At 43.5% G+C, this 17494-nt stretch overlaps 2 protein-coding genes and 1 long non-coding RNA gene across 12 annotated transcripts in view; 1 reads left to right on the forward strand and 2 right to left on the reverse strand.

Annotated features, from left to right (window-relative positions):
- The window catches only part of LOC147021538 (trinucleotide repeat-containing gene 6C protein-like), a 181465-nt gene extending 170411 nt beyond the window's left edge, over window positions 1-11054 (forward strand). For all 7 annotated transcript variants that reach the window (XM_085891568.1, XM_085891566.1, XM_085891572.1 and 4 more), the window contains one exon: window positions 6585-11054. In XM_085891568.1, coding sequence (XP_085747694.1) covers window positions 6585-6999 — 415 coding nt within the window. In that variant the 3' untranslated portion in view covers window positions 7000-11054. The remainder of the gene's footprint in view (window positions 1-6584) is intronic.
- Window positions 10216-11618, reverse strand: LOC147021539 (uncharacterized). Its single transcript, XR_015060833.1, has 2 exons — window positions 11263-11618; window positions 10216-11176 (listed from the first exon to the last, which is right to left on the reverse strand). It is a non-coding gene; the product is annotated as an uncharacterized LOC147021539 (long non-coding RNA).
- A 2076-nt stretch (window positions 11619-13694) lies between these two features.
- The window catches only part of LOC147021540 (uncharacterized), a 42380-nt gene continuing 38580 nt past the window's right edge, over window positions 13695-17494 (reverse strand). The window contains exons 11-12 of one of the 4 annotated variants that reach the window (XM_085891574.1): window positions 15782-15920; window positions 13695-15662 (exon numbers count right to left, since the gene is read on the reverse strand). In XM_085891574.1, the coding sequence (XP_085747700.1) occupies window positions 15447-15662; window positions 15782-15920 (355 nt within the window). In that variant the 3' untranslated portion in view covers window positions 13695-15446. Of the gene's footprint in view, window positions 15666-15781; window positions 15921-17494 lie in introns of all 4 variants that reach the window. The other 3 variants (XM_085891575.1, XM_085891573.1, XM_085891576.1) reach the window with 3 other exon arrangements.

Consider the following 17494-nt stretch of genomic DNA (forward strand, 5'->3'; position numbering starts at 1 on the left):
CGTCACGGGACCCAAGCAAGCCAGCTATACTCTTTCCCCAGAGCATCAACAATTCCCCCTTTCCCCCACGCTGAGATAGTGCAAAAAGGGGGCCCCATTCCCACCCCACTCCAAGCGGTGCCAACGAAACCCGTGAAGGAGCACGAAGACGGGGCACCGCCGCGCTGCCACATTTGCGGCTCATCACAAAGACGCAGGTTGGACCCATCTGGTCTCGCGGACCTGACCGCTCCTTCAGGTCCCGCACAAATATTGGCCTACAGGCCCCATCTGCCCCCTTGTCTTTGAGGGTGGCCTTTTCTTTTGCTTTTGAGTAAATGTGTGTCGGCGCTGTCTGTGAAGTAAAACTGTTTCAGTGTTGTCGTGTGCTCGCATAGTTGGTAGTATCTCTGCGTCATTGTTTCTTTTGTCGCATTTGATATATGTGCATTCTGTTTGGCTGTATATGTGTGCTCTCCGTGTGCCGCGGAATAAATGTGCATCATGTTGAACTGTTTTCCCGTTTCGCTTCGTCTTTTCTTTAATTGAATCTCCATCTTGCTTCACGGGGTTCGTCGTGGGCTTAATACGCCCGTTAATTAATCGGAACCGTCGAGGCCGACGATAACACCGCTCGGTTATCCCGATAGTACGGAACGGATCGCTTAAGCGGCCCGTGTCCGGAGTCGACCTGCGGTGAGGTGCGATCGCCCGGTCTACCCTCCGCGTGGGTACTTAGGTAGGTCGAGTTTGGCGAACAACCCTATCCCACGCGGGTGGCCGATTGGCACGATCGTGGTGAGGCCGAAAGGCCCACCCGTGACTCGCTCCTGGCGTTAGTCCGAGAGGGTCACAACAGAATTGTCCATCCGGTGGGCGACGTGCCGCGATTCGAGTCTCATGGCCGTTCGCACGCCGGCGGGCGCGAATTCGCAACTATATATATATATATATATATATATATATATATATATATATATATATATATATATATATATATATATATATATATATATATATATATATATATATATATATATATGACCGGGCGTAGTGGCGTGCGCCTGTAATCCGGCTACTTCGAGGCTTGGGTTGGAGGATCGCTTGAGGATGGGGAGCTCTGCACTGGACCGTGCTATGAGAGGATGCAGGGCAACCTGGAATCATGGCGAAACCCAATCCTTATCCCTGTGTCGTTAGAGGTGACCAGGGTTGCGTCAGGAAGGGCATCCGGCGTAAAACCTATGCCAAATCAGTATGCAGATCATAACGAATGATCCGCTGTGGCGACCCCTAACGGGAGCAGCCGAAAGACGAACGACATCTGTATATATATATATATGTGTGTATATATATATATATATATATATATATATATATATATATATATATATATATATATATATATATATATATATATATATATATATATATATATATATATATATATGCGCCAGCACGGTTGGGTCGGCACCACGGTTAGGGTGGGGAATAAACGGGGCCACCCTCACTATCTCAGCGCGGATGGGGGGGAAATGTTGATGCTCAGGGTCGAGCGAGGGGAATGGCTGGCTGGCTTGGTCACTTGTGGAAGCGAAGGTGGGTCGATTCCAACGACGAGACGAGACGACACCACACTACCACTACTCCAGCTTTGACGCTGACCTCCGTCTTCCCTCGACCAGCCCCGCGAGTCGCCTTGTGCTTGCGTCTTTTTGACCGGAGGAGGAGCCTGTATGCAGATTTTAGGATCAAAACGCGATTGGAGGCGGGGGCACGCCACCCTCTGTTCAGCCATTGGCGTGGCAAAAAGGGAATTTTGTGTCCGAATTCTCTCCCGCAAAGAATTCACATTCATCGCGCTTGGAGGCGGGGCCATACCGCCCAACGCTCGCCCATTGGACGAAGGAAAAGGGGGCGTGAAGCCTTCCTGATCCGAATTTCTCCCTGAGAGGAACGCATTCGTACCCGCGGCTCGACGCGTTCGGCATAAATTACCGAACGGGCCCTGGACAGCACGACGTTTGGTGTCGATGGTTGTAGAAGGAGATAGGTGAAGGTGGTGGGGGGTTTGCTGTGGTGGTTTGGTGGTTGGCGGGCGTCGTTTGGGAATGGCGGTGAAGCGATGTTTGCGGGATGGAGTTGTGGAGGTAAAGAGGCAAGGGTGGGTGGTGTTTGAGTTGTTGGTGGCGTAATGGTCCAAAATAACAACAGAAAAAGAAGAATGGCTATCTCAAAGTGCCGCAGCCCAGATGAATCACACATATTCCCTCTAAACAACAGGTGTGGGCTAACTACACATGAACTTATCGATATATCTCACCTGATGACCCTTTTTGGTGTATTGCGAATTTCCACAGCCGTAACAATATATATGAAAAGCACGGTCCGTGAGTGAAGCCATCCCTCAGTCTGTGAAAACTATATGCCTATTAATCACATCCTGTTTGAACGTTAATTGCAGATGACAGGAACGTCTATAAATTACATACTATTGAAATGTATGTTTTGATGCTTTGGACTGCTGAAACCTTTCAAGGACCCAAAAGACCCCTAAGACCCTCTAGACCTGAACACCATTTACACCCGTTACACCCTTTAGACACATTAGACAGCTTGGACCCTTGACCATTTCGACCACTTGGACTTTTTTAAGTTACAAATAAATTTCAAATTAAAATATGACCAATATTACAAATAAATTTGCAGAAAAGAAATGTTTGTATTTTTATTGGTGTAAATCATGACAATGCAGCAAATCTGTGATGTGGATCTCTCTCTGCAATGATGTGTGGAGAAGCAAGCGCAGTGAGCCGATCCACGCTAGTACCTAATAAATCGATGGCCTCTTGTATTTGCCTTGATGACGGAGAGCAAGGGATAAAGATACTGTCATGGCATAAATTGTGTTGGTGAGAATGCAACAAATCTTTAAGTTTTCTTTATTTATTTGCATAATATTTAGGAAACTGTTTCTTCGTTCTCTTTTCAATGCGAAAAGAAATCTTTGACAAAGTCGGAACCATAATGACAGCTCGGTTGTTGATTGTCGGGTATAAAGATCAAAATAATGATTGCTTGCTAAAAGCAGGAACCTTTTAATTCTCTCATTTGTTTAATCATGTCAAAATGTCATATGCATGGAAACGGTCCTTTTTATGTCCACCATTTATATTTGGACCAGAAAACATGGCCTAAGGATGTGTACAGACTGTAGGTGGGATGGCCAGTCTTTATGCAATGCATTTTAAGCTGCAAGATGCCGTGAGTGATTTGCTTTGTGATTTCTGGTGGACTGCAGCTTGATTTAGCCATCATGCTCCTCAAACTCAATGCTAGGAGAGCTTGGCATTACAAACTAGAAAGAGCAATCAGAGATTGCAGATCCTCATCAGGACTTGTTTTGTGTGGTGTATATTGAGTGGTGTTTGTGTGTTTGTGTGGTGTGTAGATGACGCATTAATGATGTAGGCTTACGTTCATGCAGAGGACAAACAGACCTTTTCAGTTTTATTGTGTAGATTCACGTTCCAATCATAAGTACTCCACAGATGTGCTCACATTCTTAATAGTGTGTACTATATAGATGTACTCGCATTTTAATTGTACATACTTTATGGAAGTACTCGGTTGAAAAAAGCATAACATGTGATACTGGCTACCACCAGGTGGCGTTTGTGACCTATGTTAGCACATTGCGTGACAAACAACAAAGATGTTGTGCATAGCACGATACCTGCAAAATCCAAATTAGCAATGGTTGTCATGGAAACAGCAATTTGGTAATTTCGAAAATTTGACCCATCAAGTGTTTTACACGATTGAATGTTATGCATAAACAAATTTGGTTGATACATTTTCTAATTGTGGCCTAATTGGTGTTTTACATGTTTTGGTTGACCTTTGACTCAGCTTGACCAAAATTTCCTCACATGTACTACACCTACATACAAATAAGCTGCGTAAGTTTCAATCTGATATCTCGAAAAATTACCAAGGTATGGTCATCACAAATTCATAAAGGCCCATTTGATTATAATGGGGTGAAGTTGTTATCATGGAAACCGTTGAAAAGGCTAAATCGATCATTCTGATTTTTGGTGAACCAGGTCTGTGAGCCAACGTGCAAACCCTGTACAAATTTTCAGTCAATCGGATGAAAATTGATGATTTTATGCAACCTTGACCTTTGACCCTTTGAGCTTTTGACCTCAATAGCAATATGCTTCTCGGTTTTGATTGGTGAACCAATTTAGTGACCCCAATATACAAATTCTGTTCAACTTAGCAGAGTACCCATCCTCCGGGTGAGTCGACATTGCACATTACTTGCTGAAAAAATCATAGTCTGGATATTAAAAGAAGACTGGAGATGTTTGTGTGGTGTGCGTCTAAACTCTAAAGGGATCCAACGTGTCTACAGGTCTAAAGTGTCTAAGGGGTGTAATGGGTCTAAGTGGGCCAGAAGGATCTATAACGGTTTAAGAAGTTTAAAGATCTCAAGAGTAATTTCCAATAGTAGTAAGAGTCCAAGGGGTCTAAATAGTAGTAACGGTCGAAGGAGTCTAAAGGGGTGCTGAAGTGTTGAAGGGGTCTAAAGGTCTAAAAATAGTCCAGAATTGATAGACTTTGTCATGGTGCAATATATATGTAATTAATAGACAAACTCACGTGTGTCGACGAGGATCGACTGTTTTTCAGTTTTTAGGGCATCTCTACCGAGATGACCTAATAAAGCCGGACCAAATGTCCGTCTGTCCGTCCGCCAACAATTTTTCTTTCCGATCTTGATGAAACTTAGTATGTGGGTAGAGGTCGATGAGTGTTGCACAACGATATAACTTTTGTCTAGGTTCAAGGTCAGGGTCAAGGTCACGAGGTCACGTAAGTTATAAAAATCGCCATTTTCAAAACCTATCTAGTCTGCCATTCTACAAGATATTTGGCAATTGTTTATTGATTCAATTATGATAGTAAAAAATATTATCTTGTATCTAACCAGACAGATTTTTGAATTTCCGTCCCGTTTGGCCACCACGTAACCTGGAAGATGGTCAAAAACACCTTCCTGTACAAAGAAAGCTTTTTACTTCTGATCTTGATGAAATTTGGGATGTGGGTAGAGGTCGATGAGTGATACCCAACGACATATTTTTTCCCGGATTCGAGGTCAGGGTCGAGGTCACGAGGTCACGAAAGTTGTGAAAGTTGCCATTTTCAAAACCTATCTAGTCTGTCATTATAGGAGATATCTGGCAACGGTTCATCAATTATGATAGTAAAAAACATTATAGAGATGACTGTCACCCCCACACGGGGGGTAATTTTTTTTATTTTAGATATCAAGTCAATCAGATGAAAATTGACCATTTATGTGACCTTGACTTTTTGACCTATTGACTTTCAAACAATTGACTTCCAGCTTGTGACTACCTGTACCAGATGGTTACGTTTCGTGAAGATCTGATTATAATTGCGATCTGTAGGTGATTGACATACATACATACATTCAGACCAGACCAGACCCAGACCAGACCAGACCCAGACCAGACCCAGACCAATATTATTGCGAATCCTCAATTTCACAAGTAACAAACAAACAAACCCGAATGCAATTCCCTCTCCGATAGAGAGGGTAATGGTAGGTTGCTGGGCACTCCTGAAAATACACTGAATGCTTTGGCAGGGAAAACCTTGCCAATTGCCAATAAAATTTTAATTTTATTTTGAGAATCAAGACTCATGGAAGTGCCAGATGACAAAGGGTTGCAGGTCAACAAACTGACAGACATTTGGAGGGGAAAATGCAGACCAGAACACAAGAAGACGTAGTGCATTAATTTGAAGGGAACAGTGGATGGAAAAAGAGAGGCTGAGGGTCAACGAGAGGAGAAAAGCTCAGGAATGGGTACAGGAGAGGCCATGAGGCAGTGTTGCGCTGCATTTGAGATGGACCAGAACCAACAGATTTAGGGATATGATGTCATGTAATGAAAGCAGATTGGGGGGGGGGAAGAATGGAGATGGGCATTAAGCTTTAACTTGTGGGGGATAATAATGTGTGGGGTTCTGAGAGAATGTTCAGGATCAGAAGGTGGATAGAGGAGAGGTTGGGGAGAGCAAGAGTAAAAAAAGATCATAAGGCCACAAACATTCCAATTGATGGTTTGTGTAACCTGCTGATCTGCATCTTTTTATTACTTTTCGCTGACAGCATCAGACTATTGAGTGGCTGGGAAACCTCCACACGTAATGCCATCAAATTGCTTTGGCCTTGCTCAGCTGTGTTGTACCAAGTGATGCGCAAATGCCAACCCAGACCTACCGAACTCTAAAAATGCCTTTGCCGGCACTGTCTACAAATACCCACCATCATTGCACCTCATTGGCTGAACTTCAATGTCCTGCTCATGTTGTCATACACTTTTGGCACTGATGGCCAGATCATATGCCATTACACCTCCACAATGCTTGCAATACTAAGAGGTCCAGTGAATGATGTTCACCCCTTTTGTTAATTTTTTTAAATAGTTGTGAAATGTTTTTAATGTGTTGTTCTAACGCATGGTTTGGACTGAAAAAATATTATTGGATTTCCATGGCAGGTGCGTGCTGGGCAACACCACCATTGTAGCGGAGTTTGCGAGTGAAGAGGAGATCACACGTTTCTACACGCAAGGCCAGACCGCTCACTCATCGGCGGTGTCATCGTCGTCATCATCGTCATCTTCATCATCGTCGGCCTCTTCAGTGTGGCAACCTCCGCGATCGGGGTCAGGACCTGGCATCAGCACAGGCTCGCACATCTTCCCTCGTGCCACTGCACCCGGACAGACGAGCACCGGGAACCACGAACTGGGTCATTGGAGCAGCCAAGGCACAGACAGCACGGCACTCTGGGGGCTGCCACAGTACTCTGGAAATGCCCTATGGGGCTCGGGTGGAGGAGAAGACGGAAGGGGTATCACCAGCCCTGCCGCCCTCCTGCCTAATGACCTCCTTGGCGGGGAGTCCATGTGACATTTCTTTTTGACTTCTGACCTCGTGAGCACTAATCGTATATTTTTCGTTGTACATCTGAACTGCTGTTAGACAACTTTCACAACTCTTCCTCTCATGCCTTACCCTTCATTTCTGAAGCTCCTGGTCGTCAAGGCAATATCGCCCCACCTTCCCTCCCTTCCATACACATTTAAAATTATGCTGATGACGGCGCAAGTTCTAACTCCTCACTCCCTCCCCCCCTTACCCCTCTACCCACCCACCCAAAAAACATATCAAATCAAATACTTGAATCATGCAAGCCAACAGCAGTGTAGAAATAATGTGAACGAATTTGGTTGTAGCTTCATTGCAATCCAACTTCAAAAACGTTATTATAACAATAGTTACACACAAGAGGAATATATATAATATATAAATATATAAATATATATATTGTTTTTGGTTCTGACAACCTTCTTATGTTTTTATCGTGGTTACGTTTCACACGTGGCGTGTCGTGCTTCTGGGTGTAGAACCGAAGTTGCTTCTCTCTTTGCACTGAGTGTTGGGGTTGTCACCACCCCCACCCCTTCATCCCTAACTCCCCTTCCCCTCCCCCACGTGCCCAGCCCAGCAAACTTGGCAATATTTGCGGCCTGGCACTAACAGGGAGTTGCCTGTCTGAGCGTTCATGTTTACTATTCAAGGTTGTCTGTGATCTCTGAGAAGAATACAGATGCTAGGAGGTAGATGCAAGCTTATTATGGAGAAAAGAAAAATTGTAAATTGCCTTCCTTTTAACGCTTTTCTGTAGTTTTAAAGGTATGTTTCGGTAATCGTATCGCGTGTTACCAATATTGCACGATTTTTATGTTTATATTCGCGTCTCAAATGTACTTAAAACCCAAAAGCTTTTTCTTTTTCTTTGTTTTGGTACATGGGGAAAGCGAGTGTAATGGCGATGGTTTGCTTCCAAAGCCTGTTTCCAGGGCCGCAGTAGGATTTTGAGGAAATCTGCTTTCAGTACAGGTCCTTGTTGCCATAAATGCTTAAATTGTCCATTTCTAAACTTTGTATTAATGTAAGCTTTACTAAATGTCAGAAATGCAATCAAGACAAGGTGCGGGTGATTATTTGGGGACACTAGCTTGAGCATTTTTGTTGCCGTTGGTTTTTGACTTCTTCCATGCACGCCCCCCTTTGCAGGGTGTACCGTTTTGTAGTGGCAGGAAGTTCTCATGCTGGATGGCCTTAGAACTTCCAAAATACAACTCGAGGCCAGCACTGTGGGCTGCGTTTGGATTGAGTTAGTGTAGGAACTCGAGCAAATTTTCACCCTGTTGGTGGATATGCCTCCACCTTCTTGGCACAGACCCCACGCCACTCCAGCTGCCATTTGGTCATGGTGATGATCGGTCGTGTGGGTCATGAGGCATCGCGGAGCCAGAAACGCACATAGCTGCGCTCTGCGGTATTACTTTGAGTAAGAAACATTTCTCAAGAGATACAGAAATCTCATTTTTTTATAGATCGGTATGTTTTAAAACTTTTTGCAACAAAAGCGAACGGCTTCTGTGTTAAGGCTTAACCTCTCGGCCATCTCAAGTTGAAGCTCTTTTTGCACTTTCTTTGTACAAAGTCATGGGAATGGCCACCCAGCCCGTGGATCGGCGCGGCCGCTTCCCGCCCTCGATCACGAAGTCGGCCGGGATGCCTCAGCACGGTGGCAATTCAGTCACGCTGCGCCTAGCGGGATGACGACCGTGGGACAAAAGGTGGCCCTTTTTCTGCAGGCAGCCTTAAAGCCGGTGCTCCGATGCACGGGGATAGGGAAAGAGGGGAACAAAAGAGATATCCCCGTATTTTCTTTGTCCACAAATGATGCTGCTGTTTCGTTTGGCGCAGACGCAGCGTGCCAAGCGGGTAGTGCTATTCCCATGCCTTGAAGGTCGGTGTGTTATTTTCCCCGACGAGTCACCTGCCTTTCGCTCCCTTGTACATGCAATGCGCGGAGGAGAGCTGTGGCGAGCCTGGACTGAGGCGCTCGGCTGCCCCCGTTCAGAGCGATCGACGCGTGTCGGAAGGAAGGGCAGTACGTAACCCCCAATGTTTACATTCTTCAGGATCTTGTTTTAAGAAATAAAAAGGCAAACTATAGTTTACTCTTATATCCACTATGACATTGAATGAAGTATAAGCTATTTATAAAGGATTAAAAAAAGAAAAGCAAGAAGCTCTGCGAGTTTACTCAAAGCAGTGTTTGGTCGTTTTATTTCTGGTTAGTTTTGAGTTCCTTGGAAACAAAAGGATGAAATGCATGGTTCTCAGGAAATCTAAAATGAACTGATGTGTAAAACGTTGACTCCAAGGGTCTTGGAAAGAGTGCTGTAGGCTTTCTAAACCGCTGCACAAAACGTGTCTTTTAAACGTCATCCAAATATATTCATTTTTAAATGCAAAGGTAGGGTATTAGGGGTTGGGATGTGGTGGAGTATAAGCAAATCATTACTATGGAGTATACAATGAACTGAGCTGTAACATAGCATTTGTTTTAGATTGTTTGAGTGAATTTTTTTTTATGTAAAACGAACAAAAAGAAAAAAACGAGAAAAAAAAATTAGTAATGGGGTGGAGATGGGTAAATCTAGTGAACTATTCAGCACTTGTTATTGTCGTCAAATGAATTTTGTTCTCTCCAAAAGCTGAGTTGATGGTGTACTGTAATTGTTATTGTATAAAGTGATTGATGTACCTTGGCGAAGTCATGCCCTGCTGGCCGTCTTGGAGTTCCTCCTTTGTGGGCACTGCTTCACGAACTACTGTACTGTCTCACGGCATTATTGTGGTGTGACGAGGGAGATGAGGGGGGCTCGAATGTGGTCTGGAGGGTGTTGGAACGGTTGGTCACAGTAACCTACACAACACCCATCACCACCGCCACTCCCCCTCTCCCCCTCTGCTGTGCGTTAGCTGTGGTTTGCTTTGTGTAGATGCTTATGTAGAATATTGATGCTGTTGAAAAGCATACGACAATTGTAATTAATAACAACTATGCATAACTAAACTGTGGTGGGGTTTTTGGGGGGTTTTTTCCCATTTTAATTTCTGTTTAGAAGAATATATACCTGTATGTTTGTTTCAAAAAAAATGCATAAAAATCCTTCAAATCAAAGTCGGTCGTGATGTTTCATCCGAGAGAGTGACACATTTTCAAAATGGCTTCCCAGGGGGAGTCTCAATACCCCAGTGAGATGCTCATTTAGCCCACTGGGGGAGGGGGGGTAGGGATCTCTACTCCAGTTCACTTCAGCACACAGTCATGACCCCACCCCCCCCCTGTACTGTCCCCGACCCCTCGAGCAATGAACTACTTGAACCTGGACGAACCGTGTGTCCTGAGCCTTGAACGCTATGGCTGCTGATGACTCAACGGTGACTATCAGAGATTTGACTGGAAATGTCGAACACACTTGCTGCGTTCCATCCAGTTTGTGTAGCTTGTACATATTACAGTGCTGTGCGTACAATTCAGCACCATTTGGCGTTGCCACATGTCCGATGTGTACATTTTTGGTTTTATTACCTTTATTTTTTTTTTCCTTGTTATTTTTGGAAAAACAAACAAACCCAGTGTTTTAGGTGCTTGTAGGATTTTATTTTTCTTCCCCAAGGTATAAGAGGGGATTTTCTAACCTCTGCAATAATTTTGGGTACCGAGATGATTCGGTGTGCCAGGTATGAGCCTCGGGACGCACAATGGTCGGTGACGTTGATGCCTCTCCACTGGGGCCCTGCCCCGGCGATGTCACTTTTGTGGCCGCAGATTATTATCAGTGAACATAACTCTGGTTTACAGTGCATTAGTTGAACCGTGTTACTGTATTTTATGGATTTGCTTAAGAACTCTGGAAATGCTCTCGTATAGCCTAGACCGTATTATTTCTCATTTGCCTGCTCCATCGTGGAGTGCATCCTTTGTACAGTGCAAGTGTGTGACAGTGCTTTAATGTTGCTATCGTTGTCATGGAGATGAAAATGCTATCGCTAAATGCAGATTATTGATGAATAAAGACAGCTGCTTGCATACCTTTTTTGTTGTTGTTGAGTCCTTCCTCCCTTTGATTCTTCGTCGTTGGAATTATTTTGTTTCCAGCCCATGGCTGATCGTTGCGTCATTGCTGGGAACGCAGCTGTGCAGCTGATGCAGTTCCCCCTGTAAGTTAGAGCAGGAATTTATTCATGGTGCCATCGATAGCTTCCCTACTCTTTGCAAAGAACACCATGGGATCGTTAACTTACCGACTAATGCTGGCAGACAAGACGCCCAGCTTAACGTCCATCCGAGGGATGGCACACACATTGATGAATCACCCTGCCTGCAAGACACCAGGATCGCAGTTTATAGCTTGGTCGGGATTCAAACCCAGGCGTGATCGCTTAGAGATGAGTGTGTCGGCCTCTTGGGGTCAAGGCCAATCCTGTCAGCCCTCAATTCTGACTCTGGAGGCCTGTTGCGGATTAAAAAAAAAATTGTTTTGCTTTGTTGGCCCATGGCCGGTGATTTATGACTGTGAGTGATTTACAAAGATAATGTCTCTGACCTGGACGAAACCGATCTGCACTGTTGTTTTTGCATTGCGCCAAGATGAAAGGCTTCAGTGTTTATCCGATGTATCACGGACTCTTCCAAAATGAGCTTTAAGGAATCGGTTGTTGCTTTGACTTGGAGCCAAGTTTTTCGTCGAGAAAACGCCCAGCCATTAGGAGTGGTACATCTTGGCTGCCAGGGTCAACTATTCACTTCCATCATTATTATTTTTTTTGTTCAACTGTACCCAGTGGTTCAACTGATGCACGATTTCAAAATCCAAAACCAGTTGCTCTTAAAGAATGAAGCAAGAAGAGGATATATATATATATATATATATATATATATATATATATATATATATATATATATATATATATATATATATATATATATTTTCTTACCAAATAAACATATGCCTCTGCGGGAAGAAAACTGCACATATATAATATATGCATTTATCTTCCAGTCGAGGCCATATATTTATTAGTTATGCAAATATTCCACTTCCCCTCCTCCATTTATTCCTGAATATTGATCCCCATCCCCCACTCCCCCCCTTACACCTTTCTCCTTCCAAACATTTCCCTTCTCTCCCATTTCCTCCCACACTCCCCTAACCTTTGTGTCTCCTCATCTGGTTCATTGTAGATCAATTTGAATTTGTCAGTTGCAAACTCTGTCTATCAATTTGAAAGGTGTTAATCAAGCAGTGCAGTTATCCAACAAAGGACTTTGCTGCAGAAGAAAACTGCTGGTGTGGCAGCTAGAGAGTCCATCGACTACCTTACCCTGCGCTGTCTTGAGAAACAAGGACATGGGTGGGGTTGGCAAACGGCAAATTTGATTGGTCGTGATGACGTGAAATGCCGTAATATTTTGTCCAAGTAGGAACTACTGCTAAATGGAAGGGTTTTGAAAGTGGCCAAAAGGTGATTTTTGTTCAGCAGTGTTCAAGTCGAAAATCAATTGAAATAAATAAAAATTTTAAAGGTCGTACAAAAAAAATTCCGGAAGTTTGCCACCATTTATACGGCGTCTTTTACACCACCTTATTTAACATGTTACATTCGTTATTTGTGCTTGTTGTTTGTGCCCTTTGTAACGACCTTAATAAATAACTCCGAGTGGGCTGACGGTTATCTCTTAATGTTGTAGTTCAGACCTCTGCTGAATCCAAAATCTGGGAAATATCATGGACATTAGACTGGAGTTAATTTGGGGGAACTCCCTGGGAGCCTCCCGTGATCCAAAATCGAGAAATCTAAGACCGAGCGATCCTGTGGACCATTGAGTAGAAGGGCTGTATCGGATTTCAAAGCAATCCGTTGGTAAATATGGGATGAGCGGGGATCCAAAGTTTCAGGGGGTAATCCTCCCCAGGGAGCCTCCATGATCCGAAATCGAAAAACCGAAGCCAAAGCGATTGTGGGGGGCTACCGTCTTGTATTAATGTGTCAAGTTTCAGAAGAATCAATGGGTGATGGAGGAGTCGCAAAGACAGCAAAAAGCTCACGGACAGACATCCGGATATCACGACCAATTTTCCAAGTTCATCTGTTTGAAACATGAGATGACCTAAAAACAGTAGGCTTCCTGTTTGGAATGATTTTCAGTTTTATATAACTGCGAGGCAGACAGAGTTAAAAAGTAAAATAAATTTGTCTCACGTAGGCCACAAACGGTTTGTTTTCCAATTCGTGCCCAAAATAAAACATTCAATTGAATGAAGTGGTTTCTTGATCATAAACTGACGTTTGTAGACAGACAAAATGAACCAATTGCTTAACCCTGATTTTTGCTTGGTGTGCGTGGGGTAATAAAGTGTTGATAGCCACCAGTGCATGTAGGATGAATTTGCAGCTCCATTGTTACCAAGGAAATAGCTCTCACACAGCAGCAATACAGGTGAAAGGTAGACTTTGTTCAATGGTATCTTTCAGATTTGATAATGGGTTGTTTGAAAAGTTATTTGAACGAGATACTCATCCAACACCCACCAAAGTTTGTTAAAAAATATATATATATATATATATATATATATATATATATATATATATATATATATATATATATATATATATTTCTAGAGATGAAAGGAGATTACAAAACACCCTACATGATGCCAATTAAATGTTACTGTTACCAGAGGTGCAGCTATATTTGATGGTCGTTGATGTTAGTGAGCAAAATATTTTTCTTCAAGACATGCAAGCGATGTAGTTGTACACAGGAGGCCATTTGGCTTTAATAAGCTGAGCTCTCACAGCCCCAGCTCTCAACTTTCAAAACCCTCGTGAATGGAGTTATAAGTATAATTCTCAGAACGCTAGCTCTCACAGCCAAAGCTCTCATAACCCGAGCTCTGAACTCTCATAACCTGATCATAATCCAAGCTCTCAAAACGCTAGCTTTCATTAAGCTTTCCTCTCAAAAAACTACCTCCACCAACCCAGCTCAACCCCCACCAACCCAATCTCGACGTGCACCAAGCTGGGGTCCAGCTCCACCAACCTAAACTCATGCACCACCAACCTGCCTTCCATAGTCAGGGATCTCATAACTTGAGCTCTCATAATTCTAACTCTCACAATCCTAACTCTTAAAACTTACAAACAGAGTTATGCATAACTCCTGCCTCCTCCCCCATCTGCTTCCTCCTCATACCATCAGAGTTCTCCCTTTCTTCTGTTGACAAAATCTTGGCTCTGTGATACCGTGAGGACCAAGAAACGTCCCACCTGAACCTTACCACTTTGAATGCATACATCCAGTAACCATTAACCAACTCCTTGTTTCCATTTTCAAGTCCAAACTCTGGTTACTTCCACTTGATTATCCCCTCACCCCCATGTCTTTCTCACTTTGTAGTCATTTCTGAACTTGTCCCTTCATGCTCTTTCTTTTTGTCCTTCATTGACTGCAACATCATTTATTCCCACACATGATCTTTTGGGTTTTTTTTCTATCCTTGCTAAACCCCTTTCCCTTTATTAACCTGTGAAAAATATACTTCATTTTTATTGATGTCGACTGCCACCCTTGTCCGCCTGCTTCTCTTCCTGTTGTTCAGCTCTTCTATGAACCATTCTTCTTCTTCTTCTTCTTCTTCTTCTTTCGGCTGCTCCCTTTTAGGGGTCGCCACAGCGAATCATCCGCATCGTGATTTGGCACATGTTTTACGCCGGATGCCCTTCCCGACGCAACCCTGGTCGCCTCTTACGACACAGGGATATTTCTATGAACCATTACCTTTGTATATTAAAGATTTCCCATCAATTCTTCACTCTGTGGTGGAGTGGTGCATCTTTCGTCATTTGATTTTTTTTCCCCCAAATTGCTGTTCTGACGCGTCACAAAAAGCCTTTTCGGCAACAATGCAGTTCTGGTACGAGAAAGCAGTTGTATTTATTTTTTTTTAATTGCAAACACTTCCTAAGAGTTGACCCACAACACACTGCATTTTGTAAGCCAGTAGTTATTATTGTCAACGTTTGGTTTTATTAGACGGATGGTGCATTGGTGGTGGTTGTCTCATCAACAGCCTCAGAAAACTGATGGATTGGGATAGAAACATGACTAAGCCGCAGCTTATTTCGTCCATGGCATTTTGAGCAGTTTGAGGTCATTTCCAACCACCAACTCCTCGTTTCCATTTCCAAGTCCAAACTCTCTGTAGGATCTCGAGCTTCATTTCAAAAGCGACGTTGTGAAGCCAAAGATGCAGGCCACTTGGCTGCTCTTCTGGTGGTGGCCTACATATCTGATCAATCTTCCACACCGTTGATAGCATTTTGTTTTTCCTTCTTCAGCACCTTTGCTTCTACAGGCTTTGTTCACGATAGCAACATCACAAGTCATGTTACATCAACACTTGAAAGTCATGTTCTGGAGATTAGACACACATGTTTGTAAGTCTTCCAGTGAAACGTCCATCCCTAGGTGCCTCCACATGCGAGCTGTCTCCATCATCAAATGCTTTCAAAATACGAGGCCCTTCATTCCGATGATCATAAGCCTCTGATCTCAAGTGTTGCTCTCTCCAGGTTGAGATTCGAAGCTCTGCCATCTGCAGATCTTCTTGAAAGGCTTGAACTGTTCCGTGTTCCACCTGCTGCAATGCAAGCACTTGTTCAGAGAGCAACAAGTTGAGTGCTCTTGTGTGCATCTGCATTATTCACATGACTTGCATGTCAGTACAAAATTAGAAGCTGTGATATCAAACTCTACCTTGTGCAAGGGTTTGCTGTAGACGGGGCTGTATTGAGGACTACTTGCAATGGGACATCCACGTGCGGACACGAGCTGGCTCACCGGGTTACTTCCTAAGAGGTTTCCTTCAAAGTCCTGGCTTGTATCCAACCGACAACTGAAAAGTAACATGAAAACAAAGGCAAACATGATGGTCCCCATTAGTGCCAGACTGTAAAGCAGCATTTCCAAATGCATGCTCATGATACGAGGCACGTCATATGCCAGCAGGCAGGCCCTGCATCCCTTTCCCTATTTTCCTTCCATGTGTAACTAGCCGGGTAAGCTTGCACATGTCCCCGGATTCACTGAGTCTACCAAGTAGGGGGACTGATGGTGTACGCAACCTGACATGATGTAGTATGCAGTTCAACTGCAGATGCCGATGGTTTGTTTCATCGTTTTTTTTAATAATTGAACCAAGTAATAGTGATAAAAAATTCCACATGGAGAGATTCAACTGTGATAGGAGGAGGCAATGTTACTCAGCGCTTACACCTCCACGATTAAACTCCTGGTTTTCCTGGAAGTTCATGAGAAACTGCAGTTTTTCGATGCAATTGAAGATAAGATGTTTTATCATTTCCTCCATGATACAAACAGCAAAGCGTTTTTCTTCCAGTGTTCCACTATCCAATTTTTTTCTTCTACTCGTAGTTCAGGTATCACTACAAAGAGCAATCGGAGGTTGCAGACCCTCTCCAGGACTATTGTGTGGTTTTGTGTCGTGTTTGTGCTGTGTGTTGAAGATTCATCGATGTGTGTTTCTGTTCATACAGCGGACAAATAGACCTCTTCGGTCTTATTTCACAAGATTCGTGTTCTAATCGTATGCATTTCATTGACGTGGACTTATTTTTATGGATGTGGACTTATTTTTATAGATGTGCTCACGTTCGTAATACATGTACTTTTCGACATACTTGCATTCTAATATTCCATACTTTATGGACGTACTCGAATTCTAATTGGACGTACTTTATCAAGTTACTGTTCTCGGTTTAAAAAAAAGATAACATAATACTGGCTACTACCAGGTGGCATTTGTGGCTTATATTATCACATTATGTGTAGACACAGATACAGACACATAAACAAACCAATGAACCCAGATATAATAAAGTACCCTCTCTTCTGGCACCCTTGACAGATGACTTACAGTGACTGAAAATGACACAGTGCTGCTGCAACCTATTTCGGGTTATCCACATATTGCATACGCAAAGTGGCAGAATGTTGGACCTTCCCCCGTGCATCCTCCTCTCCTCCTCACTGTCTTTCTCTCCTGAAAATCTCCATCAGCTCATTATCCCCATGACACTTATCACTCATTTTTTCCCCCTCTTCACCATTTCCTTACACCACACACCTTTTGCATGCATAATGTCCCAGATACCCTCTCCCCTCTGCCCCCGCTCCTGCCCCTTACTTTTCCACAATATTTTCAGATATTTCTATTGTTTTTTTTTGTCTTGGGTCTTAGGCTCATGGATGAACTGGACCACAAAGTGTACACACACACGCGCACGCACACGCACACGCACACGCACACACACACGCCCAACTACATGAGAACACCAGACATGACTTCAGACAAACATAGCCAATGGGTTTGGGGGAAGTGACCACTTCCCAGAGGAATCTGAGTACCAGCGACGACCTCCTTTTTATGACGTCGCTTTGCTCTCCCAA

The sequence above is a fragment of the Eptatretus burgeri genome, chromosome 8 (assembly GCF_056783735.1).
Source record: "Eptatretus burgeri isolate ZD-2024b chromosome 8, Ebu_testis_v1, whole genome shotgun sequence".
Taxonomy (NCBI): Eukaryota; Metazoa; Chordata; class Myxini; order Myxiniformes; family Myxinidae; genus Eptatretus; species Eptatretus burgeri.